Below are 24,545 nucleotides of genomic sequence, written 5' to 3'. Positions count from 1 at the left end.
TCCGGCTTGTTGGTCATCAGGGAGCCTGCTTCCCTTCCTCCCTCTCTGCCTGCTTCTCTGCCTACTTGTGATCTCTGTCTGTCAAATAAATAAATAAAATCTTAAAAAAAAAAGTTTAAAAAATTGGAAGAGTTTAGGAACATCTGGATCGTTCAGTTGGTTAGGCATCTGACTCTTGATTTCTGTTCAGGTGTTGATCTCTGGGTCAGGAATTCAAGCCCCCTGTCGGGCTCCACTCTGGGCATGGAGACTACTTAAAAAAAAAAAAAAAAAAAAAACCTGAGAAGTTTAAAAGTATAGATAGTAACTGCTAGGAGCATAGAAATCCAGTTTCCAGTTTTACCCTAAGTATATTTAAGCTTTGTGGCACTGGCTTCTGAGTAAGGGACTTGAAGACCTCCCTGTGAGTAAAGTCTGTGGGGCTTAGCACACGTCATATTCGGTGCTTAATCGAGCTCTGCGTCCATTCTTTTCATTGTCTGGCTTTCAGTCCTAGATATCTGAGATTAACAGTAGAATCGACTACTTGCTGGGTCAGGTTTTTATTTCTGTGTTTTTTTAAGTAATATAATAAAAAGTCCTCTACAAACCATGGGGCCGAATTCCCTTTCAGGGCCTGTGCTTGAAAGCGGCGGCGAAGCCAAGTCCAAACGAAGAACGTGCTTGCCGGCACCGTGCCCCAGCGCCAGTGCCGTCAGCCTGTGGAACATCCTGCGGAACAACATCGGGAAAGACCTGTCCAAAGTGGCCATGCCAGTGGAGCTGAACGAGCCCCTGAACACGCTGCAGCGGCTGTGCGAGGAGCTCGAGTACAGCGAGCTCCTGGACAAGGCCGCCCAGATCCCCAATGCCTTGGAAAGGATGGTGAGGACTTAACCTTCCCGCTGGGTGGTCCTGTCGTCCCCCCCAGCCTGGCCGCCCCCAGGCCCTTCCCACGGCCCAGCAGAGCTAAGCCGGGCTGAGCCAGAGCTCTGGGCGCGCCTCTGCGCATCGTTTGGATTCTTCTGCGGATGGGTTCCTGGCTCACCAGCCTCTAGTTCCCCTGTGCCTAGTGGTTTGCAGTCATGTGTCAGGAGTTGGCATTTGGTGGGGAGTTTCTCTGTGTCAGTGCCTCTGGGTAGTTCAGCTCTGAGGTGTCACGCTTCCTTTTTCTCCAGAGCCTTCCAAGGGATTGTCCCGATATGCCTGACTGGAAACCATATTTTGAAGGCTGTCTGCATGTTTATTTTTTACTATCCTGGGTGGACAGAATTTAATTTCTCAAGCTGTTTTTCCTGTCCAGGGTATATTTCCCTTGAGAATGCTTTGTTTATTCTTGGAATGGTCCCACAATCAACTAGATTTTTGAAAATAACATTCGTAGTGGAGGCTTTTACATAAGATGATTGTTCCAACCCTACTCTGATGCTATAGAGTAAGTTAAAAAAAAGAAAAGGAAAGGGAAAAAAAGTCTCATCCTAGAAAAATTCACCTTCTGTTCTTTACTCGGTATTACTTCTGATCAAGTGATGGGCTGGTCAGTGAAGGGTTCCCCAGGTGTTTCTCATCTTTCCCCTGTCTTGTGGGGTGGAGAGAACGGACCCTGGTGGTCGGGTGACGGCCAAATCAGCTCTCTCCGTGACTAGCTGACTTTGTTCTTTGACATTGAGTGTCCCTTCCTCTCTCGGCTCCCTCGTATGTTACCTGCTTCACGGTAAGGTCATTGTTGGTATGGGTGGCTGGACCTCAGTGTCTTCCCCTGCATGCAGTCTCTGTGCTGGGCATTTGCTCGTGGGCTAAATTGGAGTCGGCACACCTCCCTGGGCTTCGTAGACCTGACCCCAAGTCGTCCTCTCACTGATGGAGGACACCATTCTTTTCTAAATTCTAAGTGTTTCCTAGTTTTGACCCTTACTGAAACTTCTTTACATTAGTGATTTGAAGATGAAGGGACATGGATGCCCCTTCATCTTCTGTGGGTGAAGAGAGCTATGGACAAGAGATGCATCCCAGGGGGTGCCTGGGTGGCTCAGTGGGTTAAAGCCTCTGCCTTCGGCTCAGGTCATGATCCCAGGGTCCTGGGATCGAGCCCCGCATCGGGCTCTCTGCTCAGCAGGGAGCCTGCTTCCTCCTCTCTCTCTCTCTGCCTGCCTCTCTGCCTACTTGTGATCTCTGTCTGTCAAATAAATAAATAAAATCTTTAAAAAAAAAAAAGAGATGCATCCCACAGTTCCACAGTCTCCAGAGACTTCTCCGTCAAAGAGACTTTTTGATAACTAATGATAATAAGACTAAGAAAAAAGCTGCTGTGTGTTTTTTATCTTCTTTATTATTCTTTCCTAGAGACTTTCTGCTGAACAAAGGGAGGCAGATGGCTTCTAAAGCAAGTGTGGAAAGTCAACATTTGTGGACAGCTCTTTTCTTAAAAGACTGACTTTAAAGATTAAAATATTCTTCATGGTGTTTCATTCTTATAGAAATTTAGAGACTCTTAGAGTATCAGCTGATTGATTGGTGGACTTGACCTTGAGAAGGACTTTGAGGGAAGGCTTTGCATTCCAATACAATGCCCCTGGAAGGGAAAGGACAGGAAGGCGTTGCACAAGAACCATAGCTGTGGGTTTTCACTGCTCTGCAGGTCTGCTCCTGCCCCTGCATGGGATCCCTCTCAGGTCACCAGCCTAAGAGGGGGTTGCTTCCATGTGCCTGCTCCCTCACTCCCTTCTCCCCCCAGCATTAGGAATGGCACCAGATTCTGTTACATTTTAAAATGTGCCGGTGATTCAGGCTTTATTCAACATTCCATATAGACAGTGTGGGCTTACTGTTTAACAGATAACCAACATGTGGGGAGTCAAAGAGAGGCACAGATCCCCAGATTTCCAGAACAAAGACAGAATTGAGCAAACTGAATTGATTTTTATAAGCCTCCAGATGCTCTACGATATTCTGTAGTGTGAGTGGAAAAGTGGGTCCTATATGCAAAAGGCTTAAGAAAAGTAGTGTGACTAGTGAACATTTATGAAAGGCGCTCAGCTTTCTCCCCCAGTATAAGAAACCTCCTGAAATGTGCTGGGGAGGGGAGGCCTTGAGATTGTTACTCACTGGTAGAAAGGGGAAGTTGCTATCACAACCTAGGTTCGATGTTCTGTACTTGCCCCTCCCCAAAAAAGACTAGAAAAATAATGTGTCTTTTTGGTGGCCTGAAAGAAGAACTGATAAAAATGCTGAGAGTGTCACAGAGAGTGCTTATTTCATGTTTATCTATAGCCTGTCCTTCCTTTGCCTTTTGATTTTTCATTTTTCCTCCCAGAAAAGCCAGATTCTCTCAAAGGCACTGTGTCCTGTCCCGTGGTTTGTTACAGAAAACTCAGGAAATTGCTATCACAGATTTTCTTTTGTCAAAATGAGTTTGTAGGTTTCCACGGTATCTAGTTAGGAATGGTCGCTTTTCCTGAATTCTGAGGGGAGTTTGGCTCCTTTAATATATTTTTCTCTCTCCTTCCTGAGAATTAGGATTATTACCAGGTTAGAGCTACTGGACTTGGCTGAACAGCTCAAGAACAGGGGAATATGTCCACCATATCATCCTCTTAAAAGCCTCTACCAACTGACATTAGGACAGATGGGCCATTTGCAAATGTTTGCTTTGTTTGTCTTTGGGCCAAAATGAACTTTATTTAAACCTGCCACTTTAAACCAAAGTTGGTTTGGTTGTTTCTAAACCAGAGATAAATTGTTGGCTTTTGAAAATAAACCATCAAGGGAGAAATTTGTTTTGTTTATATCTTTGTTTGTTTTAAAAAAATGTTTGTTTGTTAAATAATAACGTTCTTTCCTCCCTCTCCTCAGGTGTACGTGGCCGCCTTCGCTGTCTCGGCATATGCGTCTAGCTACTTCCGAGCTGGGAGCAAGCCCTTTAATCCTGTTCTCGGAGAAACGTATGAGTGTATCCGTGAGGACAAAGGCTTCCAGTTTTTTTCAGAGCAGGTGGCTATCTACCCTTTTTGTTTGTTGTGTACCCCTTTATATCAGCTTGCACTGAAGGAGTCACTCACGCCTTCCATTACATGTGCTTTTGAAATATTTATTGTCTGCCTTTCACAGGCTTTAAAGCTACCGAGATAATTACAGTGCATTTACACATAAAGAGAAAGAACGATTTCCCTTCCACTGAAACCTGACCACCCCCGTGAGCAGGAAGACACTTGCGAGGCAGAGCCCGCCTTTGACAGCAGGCATCAACAGTGCCCTCTGTGGAAAGCCATAGGGAGACAGATTTTCAAAGGGTGAAGCATTTGCCCAAACTGATCTAAAGGTTTAAAGTGTGCACCCTTACTCATTGACCTTGTCCTTCTGGGGTATGAACGTCACTATGGAAATGGGTAGCACCAAAAAAAGACATCATTCTTGATTTTAAGAGGAATCATTCATTCATGTATTTATTCATTCAATCAATAACTATTTCTTGAGCGTGTAAAGCCTACCTAGCATTGTTCCAGGCGCAGGGAGACGGCAGTGGGATGGGGGCTGGGGGCTGGCAATGCCTGTTTTCATCTGGCGGGTGGACATACTTTATACTGATGTAGCCTGCATTCCTGGAAGTTCGTTGAGACTTAACCACGTAAGCATTAGCAGATAACAATATTCGAGAAGAAAGAGCAGGGTCTCTGGGGTCAGCCTAGGTTCAAATCTCAACCCTGACTCTCACCAGGTTTGTAACCCTGGGGAAGTCGCTTAACCTCTCTGTGCCTCAGTTTCCTCTTTAAAGCGGAAATAATGACAGTGGTTACAGACCTCAGATGGCTTTGCGATGATTAAATGAGATACTCTCGACCACGGGCTCGGCGTGGTGTTGTACGTGGAGGATGAAGTGTGATAGGAGTGTTTGTGGTCGTGATTGATACATGACACCATGGTTTGGAATAGTGGGATACTGGAACATCCTGAGTGTCTGTCAGTAAGGAATTGTTTAGCTGAAATAGGATGTCCTGATACTGAAAATAAAAAAGACTCCTCTCACCTCTAGTTAAGACAACAACCCAACATGTCCACCCTCCACATATCCCTAAATGTCAGCCTGGGAGCATTAAACACATTTGCTCAGTACATTTCTCTCCTGCCAGTTCTTGGAAAACTGAGGGAAAATGGGTGGGATGCTAGCATGTTGTTTTCCTTCCTGTTACCTTGCTGCTCCCTTTGTCATGGATTTGCATCCCGCAGGTAGAAGTGGAAAGGCCTGTAGCTGAGGGACTTAGGAGGCTGGTGCTGGTCTTCATTGTCGAGGACAAGCAGTGTTCTCTAAGACTCAAAGGCAAAGGAATATACCACAATCCCAAAGCACATTTTTAGTAGGTTTCCAGTTAGAAGCTAAAACAAATTAAATACGGATATCGAGGAAGTGAGAGTTAAATCAGTAGTTAAAAGGAAAAGATAATTCGATTCAAATTCAACTGGGTTATTTAAATACCAAAGCTAAAATGGAATGGGAATAAATGAAAATATGATTTGGTTACCATGGCATTATATGCACTCATGTGAGGAAATAACAGCCCGAAATAGCCCAGAATACAGCAGACAGTCAGGACAGGATGAATGGTGTAAGGAAAGAGTAGTAACGTGGGCTTCGCGTGAAGCTGAGCTTCCATCCCGGGAGCCCCCGGCGGGGCAGGGCCAAAATCAGGATCTGCTTGCGCACCTCCAATAGTGGCACGGAGTGAGAAAACAGAGCTGCTGGACATGCATGCACAAAAACAGAAAGAGCATTACATAACTCAGTCTTTGGTTCCGTGAAATGGATCCCCAGGAAATAAGCAAGAAAGAGATCTGGTCATTGTTAGCAGTATAGGGTGTGTGGGTGTAATGGAGACCTGTTTTCCTACCCTAACCCCAGCACTTCTTCTGTGTGTGGCTTCAGATAAGCTACTTAAGCCTCAACAGCGTCTTTCTCTCTGAAACAGGAATGATAAGGCTGAACTCAGAGGCTGCCGTATGGCTCAGGTGAAGGGATACACTGAGGTATAAAATACTCCCACTGAAGACAGTGAACGTTCTGCTCTTGGCTGTTGCTCTCATCTTGAGGGCAACTTTTTGAAAGTGCTTTTTACTGTGCCATGTTAAAAATAGTAAGTGAGGTGTATAATTCGAGGGGTTTGAAGCAGGCAGACTGTCCCTGGCGAGTCTCTAACAGAAAGTCAGCCATGTGGGCTCACCAGTCCCCATCATGCTGGGAGCCCAATCATCTGCCTGGAATTTAAGTCTTAGGGCCTCAGAGAGCTGGTTCTTTGAGGATACCCAGGAATGGAAGCATCTCTCAAGGACAGAGTCGCCTTAGCTAAGCCTTTAAGAAACCGATCTATAAACTAGAACGCCCTTCTGTGCGTTTGCTCTAAAGAGTAGGCCTGACCTGGGGACCCGCAGGTTTTGTTCACAAGACCAGGCATCCCTCTCCCCATACACAGATGACTTGGGAAACCAGAATTTCATCACTGGGTGAGCATAGAATGAAAAGGAGAGGCGGCTGTTGAATTTGAGGTGCTCAGCTGCCCACAGCCCCAGGAGTGGTAGGGGTTTGGGGCAGGGCTGTCCATTTCGTGGCCCCCGGGAGACACATCAGCTCAGCCTCCTGTGCTCCCTCTTCCAGCCTCATTTATGCTGACCTGCTGACTCACTGCGCGCGAAGACCATCTATGTCTAATTTCTTAGACTTAAGACACACTGAAGAGCACGCTGGGCTGTCTGGTGGGTTGCATGTTGGTACCTGCCGGTGCGGCTCTTCCTGCTCCTGGCCCAGGAGATCTTCTGCCTTGAGGGAGACAGCACATGGCTCCCAGCACACATTACATGCACACATTACACGTCGGCTTTCAGAGCTCGGGGCCTGCTTTGCCTTCTGGTACCTTCTACAGCGAGTCGCGTGTACTGAATGACTAGTAAGCTGGGTAGGACTCCCAAACTAGTACTTTTGGGTGGGATTTTACTCTAACAAAGATGTTGACGGAACTCACTTACCCCAGTGAAAAGAAACTAGGGTAACTCGGCTCTTCTGTGGAGTTTTCGAGATTTGAAAAGCTATATCTATCCTTTACTCCAAGCCTTTGGACGGTGTTGTTCTGTGGTTTGGGTGGGGATGTGGTTGTTCGAAGTGGTCAGTGGCTGAAGACACTGAAATAATTGCTTCTTCACAGAGTTTGGCTCCACACCAGCTTGCTCTTCTGTGTCGCCTCTCACCCCAAAGACCCCCAAATGCCCCCATCAAAATGACTCATGCGGTCAGAAACCAGAGGAAGCACGTGGCTGCTCAAATTTTCCTCAAAACAATGAACAGTTAGGTTCAGAGTCCTTTGTGCTTTTCACACTCGCACAGACTCATTTGATTTTCAAAATACCCGCTGTGTGGCAGGTGAGGTGAGGATGAGTCAAAAGGCAGGGAACCCAAGGCCTGGAGCATTCGCCTCTCCCGGTGCCCACTGTTTCCCTGCAGTGGCCTCCCTCCCTCACCTGCCTCGGGGTCTCTCGTAGGTGTAGTTACTGTGCTCCGAGCTGCCGGGGTCATTGGCTTCTGGTGACAAAAAAGCGCTCCGAATGCTGATCAGACTCTGGAACTTGGCCTGCCCTTCTCACTTAGACCAAACTCAGGTAGGACTTTGTGCCCAGCTCCCATTGTGCTCTGGGGCGTGGCCTTTGTGAATAAGCAACGTTCGAGAGTAAATCATAAACATTCCTGTCCTGCCTTCCACCCTCCGGCTGTAACACCTTCTCTGGGGAGGACTTTGATGTGCCGAGAACTGTGAGTCAGCCTTGGCCGTCTAAATAAGCTCGGAAAAGGGGGAATTCAGACAGGAATTCCCTTCAGTAGACTCATTAGCTGGTGTCTTGTTTCCACAGCCAGTTTCTCACCCAACAGCCAACAGCCAACTTCCTTTTTCTCCTCAGGGATCAAGTGTCCTACCGACAGGTTCTTCCTGACTTGTTCTCCTGCCACCTGGCAGACAGCTAAGCAGCTGGCTTGGAGCATCATCAGAGATGGGATTCAAATGAGACTGGTTCAGTAAACTGCTTTCTGTTAGCGTTGCTTCTGTTTGTAGACCTTTGGGAAAGGTCTGGTATCTAAAGGCTGTGCAGTTAAGCTATTCTAAAAGATCGTTCCTGATGATCTGGAACTTCAGTTCTCGGATGACTGTTGGGGCCATTATAACCATTTGGTCTGGATCCCCTGGATCCCCTCCCCTAGCCACGTGCTGTTTAGAGTTTAGGACTGAAAAGTTAAATGAAGTTCTTGGCAGTCACTAACCCATAAAAGACTCAAATGAAGTCTTTTTTCCCCTTTGCTCCCTGGCCTCAGCCCTCCTTGCTTTTCTGTTACTCATCGCGGGAACTATGAACAGACATTCTTGGACGGACTTATAAATACCATGCTTATCACTTCTCTCCCTGCGCGCTCATTCACAATAAAATAGCTCTGTTATCTATTAGCAGGCAGAGTTTGTCACTACTGATTAAAGTGGCATCTTATTTAAAGAGGTTTTCAGAAGGGAGATTCAGGATGTTCAAAGAGAACTAACAGTAGATCAAATCCAAGGCTGCTAAACCAGCCTTCTGGTTTAAACCTCCACTCTGGGTCAAGTTATCATTTAATGTGTGTTTTGTTTCTGCTTTTGAAAAGAAGCCATAGGCTTGTCAAACAACGTGATGCACGCTGAACATGCAGGAAGGGAAAATAATTGGCAACTGCCTTCTCCCCAAAAAATCAGGCCAGCAACCTTGGCATCATCCTTAATAGCATTTTCTTAGAATCCATATCCTATTGATCAGCAAATCTTGGGGTCTTCCTTCAGAAGCCTTCCTTCCACAGCCAGCCATTTTCACTGGCTCCCCCACTGGTGTTGGCCTCCAAGCCCAAGCCAGGGTAATCCATGACTAGGATCATTGCAGTAGACTCATTAGCTGGTCTCTTTTTCCACAGCCAGTTTCTCACCCAACAGCCAGCTCCTGCTTCAAAACAGGAGCAACACTTGCTCAACACCCTCCAATGATTTCCCCTGTCACTTGGAATAAAATCCAAAGTCCTGGCCGTGGCCCCACAAAGCCCTCTCCCCTCCTCCCCAAGATATTAGTCCCGGAGAGGATACCTCTCCCACCTCTGCTCATTCAGTGTCAGCCGCACTGGCTTTCTGCCTCTCTTAAAACATACAGAGTGTTGGCTAGCCCTGAGCAGTGCTCATGTCCTCTGCCTCTGATGCGCTTCTCCCGGTTTTCCACACGGTGCACTTCCTTATTTCTCCTAGCCCCAGACGATCCTGTGGTACAGAGTCCTGCCCCTACCGCCCTGTCTGGAATAGCGCTCCCACTTACCTTCCTCCCTACTGATAAATTTCTTTATCTATGTTATCTATTTCTTTATTTCCTTATCTATCTCGCCCATTTATGCACCAGAATGTTTTCTATCCCCAGGGATTAGGACAGCGAGGGACACATCAGAGGCAGGCACCTGAACGCGCAGGCACCTGCCTGATTTCTCACCTGGCATTCGTCCTCCCTTCTACAAGCTGCCCTTCAAGGCTGGAGGCGAGCCAGGCACTAGGTAGACTCTATAGTTAGGTCTTTGGGCAGCTGCCGAAGTGATGTATTTAAGGGAGACTTTTCTAAATCTGAAAAAGATATACTCACAAATACGCAAATATTAAAATACACTCTTTCCCCATCTGGTTCTCCCCATACCACTCACCTCTTATATAAAGTACATTTAAGGGCGCCTGGGTGGCTCAGTGGGTTAAGCCGCTGCCTTCGGCTCAGGTCATGATCTCAGGGTCCTGGGATCGAGTCCCACATCGGGCTCTCTGCTCAGCAGGGAGCCTGCTTCCTCCTCTCTCTCTGCCTGCCTCTCTGCCTACTTGTGATCTCTCTCTGTCAAATAAATAAATTAAAAAAAAAAATAAAGTACATTTAAAACATAAATTAAACATGTCAGGTCAGGGTAAGAAAGTCTTGAGAGATACAAATAAATGACAGGAATTCTCAACTAGTCAGGGAACTTGCTGACTTTGGGCTTGTAGAAAGAAAGCTACATAAAAATTCCTGAACAGTAAGGACCATATATACTAAATTCCCGAATGTTTGGGGATCTTTACCAGTTAGAGGTTGCTCTGATTTGGGATGGAGAGGAGGAAGCAGAGAGGGATGCTAGAAACCCGTCTAAACTGGATTTACCCTGTAAGCTGACAGACGCTGTCTCCTTCAGGGCTGGGTCAGTTCAGACTCAAAATCAAATAACTTTCTGAGTTACATCTGGGTTAAGATGTAACGGAAGAGAAACTCAACCAAATCCAACACTAAGGTTATATTGTGCTCGTCATTCTCTGTTCCAGTAGATTTTAGAAAGATTTCTAGTTTTTAAACAGGGTACATCAAGAACAAAAATAACCCCCCCCCAACCATCTTTATTTTCACCAATATAAGAAATCCTTCTGGAAACATAAGCAAGTGACTAAACAGGCTCGAACCACTGAATCTACAAGTTAATACATGATCTGTTATGGCAGAATAACCAAGGATTTTCCCCCAAAGAAAGATTTTAATTTTCCAAATATAAAAGAGTCTACGAGGATCATACGTGAACAAAAATCTCTTATTCCAGGTTTTATGGTAAAGATGAATAACACACTGGCAGCTGAAGAAAGCTGAAACTCTTACTAATAAATAGATCCAAATTAAGAATTTCTACAACATTTCTTTAGAAAACAAAAATTAAATGATGAGCCTTGAATTACCCCCTTTCAATGGGCCTTCAAGTTAGTCAAAGCCTTAGTATAATCTTCTCCCAAATGGCTGACATCCACTGGTGCTGGGATTTGAAGAGACACTGAGAATTAGATTTAGAGCATTTTGAAGTCAGAGGGACACTCAGAAGATTCTTTGTCTAAATATCCATGCGATGGGATCTTAACGGTGTGTGGAGGCTTTGGGGAGGACCAGAGCCCAGCTTTGAAAGGGGCCATAGAGAGACAGCTGGGACAGAAAGGAAAAATCCTCTGGATTCAAAATCAGAGGACCTTGGTTTAAAGCCACCCCCAATTAACCACGTAGCATTGGAGAGGTTCTTTGTTTCCTAATGTATAAAATAAGACCAATGAAGACATGAGGTCAAGGTCACCATGATGACTAAATGGAAATACTACTCATGAAAAATGGCTAAATTTTAGTCCCTGCCCACTTCATACCAGCACAAGATCCTGTAATTTTATGTGTCATCTTTACATTTGCAAAACCAGTGGTATGAGCCTTGTTTTATAGATGAGGTAGCTCAGGCCCAGAGACTTAAAAACTTGCTCAAGGCCCTTCAGCCATTAGACGACGTTGCCGAGTTAAGACCTGCATCTCTGGGGCTCCAGAAGCCCTCCCTCGTTCCCTGATGCTAGTGTGGCACACGGCACATGCTCCAGAAATGTTTCATGAATAAATACCTGTTATGAGAAAATATATCCATGAAAAAATCAGACTTCACTTCAATTTTCCTGGGAAGCTTTGTAAACTTCTTAAAAGCAATGTGCACCAAATAAATCACTCCCAAAGGCCCTTTTAAGCCAGAAAAAAAAAAAAAAAAAGCAAAATCATTGATATTTGACCATTGAGATTTATTCGTTCAGAAAACAGATTTTGAATCCACATAAAGGTCTTCTGCTAAGCACTGATTCATGTGTCTGACACAATAATTTTAAAAGGTCAAAGTTGAATTTTTATGGGTGTGTATAGATTTTATGATATGATAGGGCTTCTTTTATAGTTCATGTGGATAGTATATTTATCCCAGTTTTATGGGATTTAAAATTATTACAGAAGAGATTTATAGTTTGTATATACTGTACTTTGCTTTGATGTTTGATTTTTGTAGCCAGATTTGGCCACACCTATGAAATGCCACATGCTTAATCAAGACTGCAAACCCTGCATTTTTTACCACATTGTTTATGTGGGAATGACTATGATCTACTTTTAATTATCTACTTTAAAATATACCTGCGTTCTGGGGGAAGGGGAACGTTCCGTAGCTCCTCACCTGCTGCACTGCGGAGTAGGTGGGGGGAGCGGAGGAAGAAATAGGGTGCAGGTTGTCTTCCGTGACTTAGTTTTATATGATCCCAAGGTGTAGTAGTTAACTCCACTATTTTCACTGAGAGCTGTTGGGGGAAGAAGGGGGAACAGGAATGCCTCATTTTGTGACATTAAATATCTCCAAGGAGTTCAATGACAAAAAGACAATGAAGGCCAGAAGAAGACTTAGGCTTCTAAACCCTGCTAAAAGTGAATATTGCCCTAAAAAATCCCATAGGGGGTATCTGGGTGGCTCAGTTGTTAAGCACCTGCTTTTGGCTCAGGTCATGATCCTGGGGTCCTGGATCCCCACACTGGGGCTCAGGCCTGTTGCTCCCTCACCTTCTGCCTGCCGTTCTGCCTTCTCGCACTCTCTCTCAATCTCTCTGTTGGGGGGAGAAAAAGTTTTTAAAAAAGAAAGAAAATCCCATAGGCACAGAGAGGGGCTACATTCTTTTTTTTTTTTTTAAAGATTTTATTTATTTATTGGACAGACAGAGATCACAAGTAGGCAGAGAGGCAGGCAGAGAAAGAGGAGGAAGCAGGCTCCCTGCTGAGCAGAGAGCCCGCTGCAGGGCTCGATTCCAGGCCCCTGGGATCATGACCTGAGCCAAAGACAGAGGCTTTAACCCACTGAGCCACCCAGGTGTTGAGAGGGGCTACATTCTTAAGAGGCCTGTGGGAATGAAAACCATCCAAGGGATAGCAAATTTGCATCTCCTGCCTCATATAGATCTGGCATTTATATACCTTGAGACCTGAAAGATACGTGGACTATTGAAATCTTTGTCTCTACTTTTCTTCGGGTCAAGTTGGTAAAGTTGAAATTCCGTCAGTTACCTGTGCTTGCGGAACGACTCTAGACTAGCCTATCCTATCCCAGAGTTCTCCACAGAAGGAACAGGCTCATACAGGTGGTTTTCAGACCCTGTTCCTCATTACAGCTGAGGGTCCAGGGCAAGGCGAGTGACTGGAGATGGGTCACCTCCCCACTGAAAACCGCTGATTTACTAAACCTAAAGTGCTGAGGTTTACGTCTGTTTCTTTCCTGTCGGTGTGTTTGGGAAACACTGCTGAATTTTTCTGATGTTGGTCTCTTGGGTAATATACAGACGTTAATTAGACTGGATGCTCTAAATGTAAGATACTTGCTAAGAAGCAGCCCAGTCAGAGAAACTTTGAAAAGCTGCTGACAGCATTTGTCTGGTTTCACTGGTCCTGAACTGTAATTGTAATATGTACACCGCTCACTTGCCTCGAGTTACTAAGGAAATGAGGAAACCCAGCTAGGGAGCTGGGTTTTCTCTTTAACTTCTTCATTAGTGAACAGCACAGAAGTAATGACCCCAGTGACAAAACCCAGAGAAATGTGCAGCAGTCTCCATTGTGGGGAATTCTCTTTCCTGGAACAAAATTACATATCTACTCAAGATTTTTTTTATCTTGACAGAAAATGAATTAGATGTTTTCCTTAGCAGTTGACTAACATTTCTTCAATAATTGCTTGGATCTTTTATATAGAAATATTATTCTTGGGGCGTCTGGGTGGCTCAGCTGGTTAGGTGACTGCCTTCAGCTCAACTCATGATCCTGGAGTCTGATGATCAAGTCCCGCATCGGGCTCCCTGCTGAGCAGGGAGTCTGCTTCTCCTTTGGCCTCTACCCACACACCGTGTGCACGCGCGTTCTCTCTCTCTCATTCTCTCTCTCTCTCTCAAATAAATAAATAAAATTAAAAAAAATAAACATTATACTTTTAAAAATTTTCTTGAACCAGTCTTTTTTTTTTTTTTACGATTTTATTTATTTGTTTGAGAGAGACCCTGCTTTTGTTCTTACATCTTTCAAAATGTGTCTCTATACCCAACATTTATCTCTTGGCTGTTTTTCCTGTACTTCGGGAGGCTTCCATGCACCTGATTTCTTCTCAGTCCTCAGCAAGATGAGCAAATTGGGGCTGGCTGTATGAAGAGCGCCCTCTTGAGGACCGATTTGTTGAAGGAAAACTGAAGTTTTCATTCACTTAGACACTGTACACTGTGTCACCTCTCAGGGCAAGGGCAAAGGAATGGATTTCATGAGACACAAAAGTGAACTAATTTTTTGTTTTCTGGCCTTTGTTTCCATCAGGTCAGCCACCATCCACCTATCTCTGCATGTCACGCTGAGTCTGGAAATTTTGTTTTCTGGCAAGGTAATGTGCTCATATATTTGGCCTGCACTGCTTTTTGTAATGTTCTAGAGCTATTTTATTCAAGAACTACTGAAGGTGCTTATGAATATGACAGGTAGGCCCTGGACTTGGGCCTTATTGTATGGATCTACACCACTTGGCATTCTTGCCTGTCACCCCTGAACAATTACCAATACCTGTCTACTTCATAATTAAGGATTCAGGAAGATAATCTGGTTTTTCCCTTAAAACAAAACAAAAAAAATTTCTCCATCTGTGTCTGGGCCACTGCCACTTATTTCTGTAACTTTTTCTCTATTTCCACAGCAGCTTGAAATGCCTTGTGTATTCAAGAGACACTAAATATTTATAGGTATTTATCAGAGTCTAGACAACAGGGTTCTTCTTGCTTTTGAAAAGTTTTGATTTTATTTCTGAACAGTACATTTTAGATTGCTGACTTTTTTTTAGTTTTGCAGTTGTCTCCATTTGTATTTTGGATTTGGGAGGAGGGTGGATTGTTCTGAAGAATAAGTAAGACTGCAAATATTTTCTAAATGGATTAATTAATTTTGTTAACTTATATTTATTCAAAGGGCAAGGAAAATTTGAGCATCCTGGTTTTTCAAACAGTGAGCACACACATCAAACTTTAAAGCATTTTTCTCTGTCAACAGTGATGACACTTGATTTACTCCTTTGCCATTAAAAAAAGCTCCTTCCTCCACCCCAGTTCCCAGCCAACCAGTTTCTTTCTCTGGAGACAATATTACCAGTTTAGGGTACAAGTACTATAGTACTTTTTCTGAATCTTCTAAACTATTAAAGTTTAGAAGTGAAGCTTGATTAGAAACACCTCTAACTTTCACTGAAGCCCTCTGGGAATAATTCTTATAATATCTCTAACCTTCTAATTGCTAAATGTCTTTGACCCTGTAAGCCCTTTATTATTTTTTTTAAGTTACGGATAATATGGATTTCCTCCAATTAGTTTCTTTGTGCTCCTTACTTTACATGACAGTTTTCTCCTTGGCCCTCTTCTTTTCTTCCTCATCAGCCTTTTCCTGGGCAATCTCACCTATTCGCATAGGCTCACAACTCCCAAATCTTGCTTTTTAAGCCAATCTGACATTTCTCTACCTTTTAACCAGGTTGTTTAGGCCATTTACATTTATTATCATTATTGATGTAGATGGATTTAAATGTGGCCTCTTAGTATTTGTCATCTGTTTGTTTTATCTGTTCTTTGCTCCCCTTTTTTTCCTGCCTTCTTTTGAACTGAGTACTTTCTACGATTCCATCATATTTCCTTTGTAGACTTCTTAGCTATACCTTTTTGTTTCATTTTTTAGTTATTACTTTAAGCTTTATATTATATATGTTTAATATATCATAAGTCTATCTTCAAGTAATAATATGCCACTTACATATAAGAAACTTATACATATACTTCCATTTCCCCTCTCTTAACATTTGTAACTATTGCAGAAGTAATGTTTATTTATGTATGTTATAAACCCCACAATACATCATTACTGTTTTCACTTTAAACAACAGTTTTCGGGTGCCTGGGTGGCTCAGTGGGTTGAGCCTCTGCCTTGGTCTCAGGTCATGATCTCAGGTCCTGGGATCGAGCTCAGCTCCCCCCCCCCCTCTGCCTGCCTCTCTGCCTACTTGTGATCTCTTTCTCTGTCAAATAAATAAATAAAATCTTTAAAAAAACAAACACAAAAACAATAATTATCTTTTTTGGGGGGTAACAACTTTATCAAGATGTAATTTGTATATTATACAATTCACTTAATTAAATGGTATATATAATTCAGTAATTTTTAATATATTCACAAGATTTTCCGATTATCATGACAATCAATTTAAGAACATTTTTATCACTCCAGAGGTGCCTAGGTGGCTCAATCAGTTGATCATCTGGCTCTTGATTTTGGCTCATATCATGACGTCAGGGTCATGGGATTGAGCCCTATGTTGGGCTCTTATGTTCAGTGTGGGGTATGTTGAGATTCTCTCTCATCCTCTCCCTCTGCCCCTCCCCCTGTTTGAGCTCTATTAATAAATGAATGAATGAACAAATGAATGAACGAAATTCTAAAAAAAAGAGAACATTTTCATCACTCAAAAAAAAAAAAAAAACACCCTTTAGCCAATACCTATTCCCATCACAAATTCCAATTTCCATCGGCCTCTTCCATTCTTAGGCAACCCCTTACCTACATTCTATCTCTATAGATTTGCCTATTCTGGATATTTTATGTAAGTGAAATCATATATATGTGGCTAGGGGCTGCCTGGTCCCAGGCCTATCCCTCTCCTGGTTCATGGCCATGGTCCCCTACTGGCCTCCCTACTTTCACCTTGGCTCCCCCATGGTCTGTGTATTGTCCTGCAGCAGTCTGTGGGATCACCTGTCTATGCCACCCTTTTTCTATCCTTTTTTAAAATTCTATTTCTATTCTACTCTCTCAATTTTAAAGATATTTATTTGAGAGAAAGAAATTGAGAGAGGGAGCAATCATGAGCAGGGGGGAAGGGTAGAAGGAGAAGCATGATCCCTGCTGAGCAGGGAGCCCGATGCGGGACTCGATCCCAGGACCCCAAGATCATGACCTGAGCCAAAGGCAGACAAGCTTAACTGACTGAGCCATGCTCTACTCTCTTCTTCTGTTTTTCTCCTTGTTGGTGCCACCATTTATGCAAGTGAGACAGATATGAAATAACCGACAAATTCTCCCTGTTGTTCAGAATCTGCATCTAATTTGCCAACTAGTTCTGTTTCTACTTCTTTCGGGTTTTGGGATCATTCCCTTCTACTCTGTCCACTACTGTGTTAGTTCACTCTACCCTCACTTACCTCTTGACCAATTACAGCAGCCTTGTAACTTGTCACCTTCCTTCTCATCTCTTATGCTACTGGTCCACTAACTGTATTTCTCCCAATTGTCTTTGCAAAGTTCATATATAATCGCATGCATTTTCTGTCTAAAGAAATATCTCATTTCCCCCAAGGCATACATACCAAACTTCTTTGCCTGGCTTCTCGAGTCCATTGTTCTTGTGCTCAATCTGTCTCTCTGCTCTTCTTTCTAAACAATCCAAGACCCAAAGGACAGAAGCACACCCTGTTCTTTTACACCTCTCTCTCTCTTTGGACAAGCTGCCTTCTGCCTTCTGTCACTTTTTCTCTGCCTGGTGAACTCCTGCTTATTCTTCAAAGCCTGATCTAAGTTGCCCCTTCTGATGCTTTCCCCAAGAGTGTTGGTCATTCCTGCTTCTCTGGCTCCATTTCATCATACAATGTGCCTAGCTATAGCCTGTGCTTCTCTGTTTGAGCATTACTTGTTTTCACTTTTGTCTGCCTTTCATACCATGAGTTATTCTAAGAGAGGGACTTCATCTATAATTTTAGTTTTCCTGATTCTGTCCCAGATACTCAGTTGGTACTTGTATTGAATGAAAAGTTATCCTATAATGTAATGGACTTTATTATGGAGAGACTGTTCTATATAGTGATTATTTTTCCAGCCCAAGAATTCTTTGATCTGTGTAGCTTTCCTGCTAGATATGCACTAATTGATATTTCTTTTCAGATGTGAGATGGAAAAACAAATTCTGGGGCAAATCCATGGAAATTGTTCCTATTGGCACAACCCACGTGACTCTGCCAGCGTAAGTTCTTCTGTGGTTGGGAACTGTGTGGAATTTAGGGCCAAGATACAGCTTTAGGAATGGGATTCCCGTTATACCCCATGGTGTTGAGTATGTGGTTTTTTGTTTTGTTTTGTTTTATTTTATTTACTTAGAGAGAGAGAGAGAAATCTTGAGAGGGGAGAGGGTCAGAGGGAGAAGAAGATTCCTTGCTGAGCAGGGAGCCCGATGTGGGACTCAATCCTGAGACTCCAGGATCATGACCTGAGCCGAAGGCAGTTGCTCAACCAACTGAGCTACCCAGGCGCCCCTTGTTTTTTTTTTCTTTTAATTGGTTTGACAATAAGTTCAAATGTAGCTCATTTCGACAAGCTCACATTTTCTTTCCTTCCCATGGGAATACTACCTAGAAACCAAAGTTCCCTGAACAGAAGCTTTTTAAAAACTTATTTTTACTTCCTAACAAAATTAGGGATGGTGGTTTTGCTTTAACATCATTGACCTACCTCACTGTCAAAATTCTTTTTAAGAAGAACATCTTGATTCTACAGGGGTTACTGACCCTCATTTATAAAGCAAAGTGGCTGCAAGGGTGGCTTCCAGGTTGGGGCCCAACAGGACTCCGATGCTCGCTTACCAGTTGCAGATCCTTGGGCAGGTTCTTTAACCTTCCTGAGCACTCGTTCCCTCATCTACAAAACACCTACTCTGTAGGACTGTTGTCAAGATTAAACAGACGATATCTGGAAAGCACTGAAGAAAGCACTGAAGAAAGTCCTTGGCACAGAGTCTATGCTGTGTTAAGTGTTTGGTCTTATTACCATTATCCTCATAACTGGTATATGACTCTGAAAGTAGTACCTGAATACTTTCTCATCATAAAAAGGTATAAGATATGTGTATATTAAGATTTATATGTAAGATAGTTATGTGTCTCTGCATAGACTGTATACATACACATATGTGTGTGTATATATATATATATATATGCATATGCATGTGTGTGGGGGGAGAGAGAGGAGATTGTGAGATCCCCACACCTTCCCCATTGCTCTTTCCATCTCTAGTCTGATGACTTAGACAAGTCGCCTCTGGCTCTCAGTTTTCTCCTCTGTCAAAGAAGAGAGTAGGTTTTTCCAGGAGATCACCAGCTTCTAGTGAAGTCCCTGGCAGCTTCCACAGTGCCCAGCTCTGCCCACCGTGGCCCTCTGTGGCCTGCATGTCTGAGAGCAGAAGCTCAGGCTGCCCAGCACAGCTTAGGTCCTCAGTCAGTGTTGGTTCTGTAAATGAAGGAATGAGTAATTCATCCTGGGACTTTATTTTTTTTAATAGCAATATTTGTTTGCATTTGCTGCTGGCTCTTCTGGGAATTGTTAAGGACACTGTTGCCTCCTTTTTAGCTTCGGAGATCATTTTGAGTGGAACAAGGTGACCTCTTGCATCCATAACATCTTAAGTGGCCAGAGATGGATTGAGCACTATGGAGAGATTGTCATCAAGAACCTGAATGATGACTCCTGCCACTGCAAAGTGAATTTTATCAAGGTAACCCAGGTGGCCTCGTGAGGTTGACCCTGGAAAGGCCTTGGCAGAGCTGGGGCCCGAGGGCACAGGGCATCTCAGGGAACTTTCCACCTTCACCTTTGTGCCATCGGGCAAGCAATGCCAGGGGCTCCCCGGTGTCCCCCCTCCCAACCTCTCTCACCTCTATCAGGGCCATGGCCCCTCTGGCCTCCCTTCTACTCATACTTCCTCATGGTCTGTCCTCAAGGCAGTGGCCAGAGGGACACTTTTAAAACATAACTCATCGTGTTACAGTATGGATGAACCTTGAAGACATTATGCTCCATGTAATGAACCAGACATACAAGGACAGATACTGTGTGACCCCACCTGTGAGGTATCTAGAGCAATCACTCGTAGAGACAAAAAATAGAATCGTGATTCCAAGGCCTGGGGAGCTGGAGAATGGGAGTTAGTATTTAATGGACACACAGTTTCAGTTTGGGAAGGTTCTGGAAATATATAATAATGATGATTGCACAACATTGTGAATGAATGTGCGGAATGTCACTGAATTGTATGCTTAGAGATGGTTAAAGTGGTACATTTTGTTATGCATATTTTACTAGGATTTAGAAAAAGAATGTCATGCTGTATATCACAAGAATTCCCCCCCCCAACTTCCATCTTTCCCAGTATAAAAGCCTGCCTCCTGACATTGGCCCCCGAGGCCCTGTGCGGTATGCACTGCCCCCTCATCCCGATGTTCACACACGTGCACACACATGCACACCTGCACGTATACACACATGTGAACACACACCTACACGTGGTTCTGTGTCCGCACATGCGTGCACACGTCCACCCACTCCTTTCTCTCCAGTCTCAGCTCCCACCACGCTCCCTCTCTCTTCCTTCCCCACCATCCTCTGACCACACTGGCATTTCTCTCTCCACCTTCTTTTCTTCAGGCCCCTCTCCCCAGACCCTTACATCATCAGCCCAGCCTTGTTAGTCACTTTCTGTCATATCCCCTTTTCTTACAAGTGTTTACTCCCGCCCATAGTTAACTTGCTCACTGTTGGTTTACGTGGGTATTTTTATTTTCAGTCCCAGCACCCTCCTCACTGCCCCTGACTCCGGAAAAGCAAAAGCCTGAGCTAATCTTGCTCACTGCTATGGGCTGATGTCTGGAAAGGCTCATGAACATTCATAGGGTACATGAACAGATTGGCCAAAGGCAAAAGCAAGGAATAGTCTGCTTACCTTTGCAAGTGCTTTGATTCCCTTAGATTCCTCTTGCCCTTAAAAATTTCATGGGTTTAAAATGGTCTTAAAGGAATATTTGCATTGAATTAAGATGAAAATCCTAAGCAGAGAGATGAGGCTCTAACTGTGGAATTTCACGCAGTACCTCTTGGCACCACTTAGAGCTGCTGGGGGACTCGATGGAGAGCTGGTTGGGATCTTTCTTATATCCTAGATTTCAGACCAGGATGTAGACAGAGAAAAAGCTAATGATGTTTGGGGTAAAGTAAAAATGAACCTGCCTTGAAAACTTCACGTAGGCTCTCTGCAAAAAGAAGCAAAGGGTGATCTGGGCTAGGGCTCTACGCCCCTGTTCCAGGTGAGGGCCATGGCTTCTCAGCAGCTCCGCCAAGGAAATGGGCTCGAGTCCCATTTCCACCATCCACTTGGTACTCACACACTCAGGGCCAGAGGATCCATTTCTGTGGCTACGAGAGAAAAGGGAATTAGAATACTGGATGTGCCTCTGGTGTTGGAAGAGAATCTGAAAACAGATGCAACCTTCCCAGTGGAACGCGAGCGCCTTCCCCTGTTGCGTCCCACCATATTGCCAGCGTTGGATTTGTCAGGGGCAGCTGTAACAGAAAATCCGACTCCCGCTTCAGAATACACTTACGAGCCTAGACAGTGTTTGTTTCCCTTTTCCTCCATGTTTACGTGAGTCGAGACGTCAGGTCAATGCTTCTGATGTAGCTCTGTGATGCTGCTGTCCCCTGGCCTTCCTCCTGTCTTCCCCATAAGACAGCATGGGGAAACCAGACCACCAGAATATGACCCCAAAATGCCACTCAGTTTTACTGGGTTTTTTAACTACGGATTCTGTTTGGGATGAAAATAGCACTAGGAGTTTTGATTTATGAGGTAATGCCTTCCGTTCTTTCCTGGGGATTTTTTAGGGCAGGTAACTGGGAGACTGGGGGGAAAAGTCAACTCTAGGGAGTTAGACCCCCCTCTGCTGGCCAGCTTGCGGTACTGTATGAAACCCGCAAGGCTGAGCCGGACTGAGCTGCTCTCAGATCAGGACTGATCCACAGGGGAAACATGGGTCGCATCACGTTCCAGTGGATTGGATGAATAAATCTAGTTTGGGGGAGAAATGTTGTAGAAACAGAAAATGGGTTGCTTTACAAAGGAACCCCCTTTGTTGGTTTGCAAAAGACTGTCCAGTTCCTGTTGAGAAAGAATATATATGAGTTAATTTTGTCTTAAATTGTAATAGAGCCATGGTGACGTCCACGAAACAGCTTCTCCAGACAGGAGCTAACTATATTACTTGGCTAATGTGTGAGCCCTGAGCCTTTCCTTCTGATGTTGTGTGTAGCAAAAGAAGAGAAAACCTGTATCTCTCACAATGTCGACTGTTGGGTCACAAACTATAAATAAAGGGTTAGATGTTAATTTTTATTAAGTAATTAAAAGTATGATTTTTTTAAAAGCAGAACCCAGAGCTAGCAAATTATATGCAATGTAGAGTCATTCCTATGCTTTTTTTCTCTGGACTTTTTTTTTTTCTCTTAGTATCTGACATTAGTTGACTCCAAAGTATTAAATAAATAACTCTCATTGGAATCCTAGGCAAAATACTGGAGCACTAACGCCCGTGAAATTGAAGGCACAGTATTTGACAAGGACGGAAAAGTGGTGCATCGGCTGTTTGGGAAATGGCATGAAAGCATCTACTGTGGGGGATCATCCTCATCCACATGTGTCTGGAGAGCAAGTCAGTACCCCAGCTAATCAGTCTTGGGCACGGGTTGGTGGGGAGGCACGGCCAGAGTTGCTGCAGACAGGCTGGACTCCATGTCCACCGTCCCAAGTCTCCAGCCTGTACCTGCTTAAATGCTGTTCAAGCGACCATCCCTTCATTCACTCCCCAGTCCTTTCTCAACCTCATCCTCGTGCTTACCAACAACACCTCAGTTGGCCTGCTAGGTCCTGGTTCTTAATCCCAGAACAAAGCCATTGTTAATCCATGGTCACTTTCTCAGAGGAAGTCTTCCAGGCTACGCACATCACTCTCGTGCCTATCCTGGGCACTGAGAAGGAATGTCAGTGAAGTACAAGAGGTCATCATAGAGTAAGAATGAGTAAAAAAAAAGCAGTTGCTAGACAAGAGTGACCTGGGGCTTCTATAAAAGTTAGGGGCCTCCCAGATTCACCCATTACCATTACCACCGCTGATCTCTCCTGTAATTCTAGAAAATACTGAGCCCTTGAAGTAGCTGTGGGGAGGGCTAGGGAAGCCAAACCTTCACAACATGTCCCCTCAAACATTTTAAAACTTTTGTCCATCTTCTAATCTGATAGGTATATTTCCAAGTGTTGACCATATTATAAACTATTGTTCTGAGAAACCAACAGTTGTATGCTTTAGGCTGATCAAAGTAAAACAAAAAAAACATTCTAAGAGTAACTTAAACCATTAGGAGGTGTGCTATTACTTAACAAGTAAGGGATTGGATGGCCCCACAGTGGTTATACAGACAACTTACCTGTGTCAAAAGCACAGACCACTGACGACACATTCCTCTACTCCCATTATGGCAGTGATGTGTCCCCTCATGGGTGTAAAATATTTATCATGATTCCATATCATATCCCCATGTGACAGGTCACTAAGCAGGAGAGAAGCCAGAATAAAAGAGCTATCTTCTCTTGTAGCCTTTCAGTTTTCAGGAAACCTTTACTGGGATTCCCCAGCAAAGGAGTCACTAAGTTTTGTCAGCCTCAAGTGGGTCCAAATCCATCCAGTCAAGGGCAACTGGGAAGGCAGAAAAGATTCAGATGGGCTTAGATTCACCCCCTAGGCAGAACACAGTGCCACACGAACAGATCAGTTTCCCATTAGCAAGTAAGAAAGGGAAATAACTGTAGGGTAAGCAACCAACAGCGTCATTTTCCCTGGATGGCAGCCATATATAGCATCCACTGTCACAGAGGTAGCCATGAAGCTGGCACGAATTGGCACTAGCGGCCACCTTCCTAACTTTAGAAGTTCAGAGAGGCACTCACTGTCCTTTGCTTAAAGTATGTTTTGGAGATGAGAACAACCTTCCTCTCTGGGATGTTAAAGCAACGGCTGGGCTGAGCACGTGGTGGGTGTGGGCTGTACGCTTGCTGTGGTTGCTCACTGACTTTGTGTTTGTGCCTTGACCATGAGCATCTCTGGCCCATCTTCAAGAAGAACCACTGTCTTGACTCTGGTGGTTGGGCTGGATTTGTGAAGGCACAGTAGGAAGCTTTACTACTATTTTCATGACTAGGATGCACAGGACATTAGACTTAAAATTAGACAGAAAGGACTCCCAAGGCTTGAAAAACTGGGTTTGCAGAACAGTGCTTGGAAAGCTTTTGTATTTGTATGTGAGAGCAACTCCTGCTAAGACTAGAAGTGGACTTTATTAGCCTACATTTGATTTACCCAGTATATAAACTTGGTATTTTTAGCTTGATTTTTAGCTGGGATTTAAGTTAGGGCAATACACTTGGATATACACTTGCTATAATGAATACCACAGATCAGGTGGTTTAAACAACAGAAATGTGTTTTCTTGCAGTTCTAGAATCTGGGAAATCAGAGATCAAGGTGCTAGCAAATTTGGGTTGTGGTGAGAGCTTCTTCTTGGCTTGCAGATGGCCGCCTGATCAGGGCTATACCCTTTGGACCTTATTTAACCTTAATTACGTTCTTAGGCTCCTTCTCCAAATATAGCCATACGAAGGGGTAGGGCTTCAACATAAGAATTTTGAAAGGATACAAACGTTCAGCCCATGACACTGCCCTTGGCCCCCCCAAACCTCACCTTTCTTACATGTCAAATATTCCATC

The 24,545-nt window shown here is 44.0% G+C and overlaps 1 protein-coding gene across 8 annotated transcripts in view; it reads left to right on the top strand.

Moving 5' to 3' along the window:
* OSBPL3 (oxysterol binding protein like 3) overlaps window positions 1-24,545 on the top strand; it is a 179,290-nt gene that overhangs the window by 144,814 nt on the left and 9,931 nt on the right. For all 8 annotated transcript variants that reach the window (XM_004743308.3, XM_004743312.3, XM_004743309.3 and 5 more), the window contains 6 exons: window positions 614-864; window positions 3,832-3,969; window positions 14,200-14,263; window positions 17,848-17,926; window positions 19,306-19,450; window positions 22,292-22,436. In XM_004743308.3, the coding sequence (XP_004743365.1) occupies window positions 614-864; window positions 3,832-3,969; window positions 14,200-14,263; window positions 17,848-17,926; window positions 19,306-19,450; window positions 22,292-22,436 (822 nt within the window). The remainder of the gene's footprint in view (window positions 1-613; window positions 865-3,831; window positions 3,970-14,199; window positions 14,264-17,847; window positions 17,927-19,305; window positions 19,451-22,291; window positions 22,437-24,545) is intronic.

This window comes from Mustela putorius, unplaced genomic scaffold, assembly GCF_011764305.1.
Source record: "Mustela putorius furo isolate JIRA1106 unplaced genomic scaffold, ASM1176430v1.1 tig00003845_pilon_pilon_pilon, whole genome shotgun sequence".
NCBI classification, from domain to species: Eukaryota; Metazoa; Chordata; class Mammalia; order Carnivora; family Mustelidae; genus Mustela; species Mustela putorius.
This window is presented reverse-complemented; position numbering and strand designations above follow the sequence as displayed.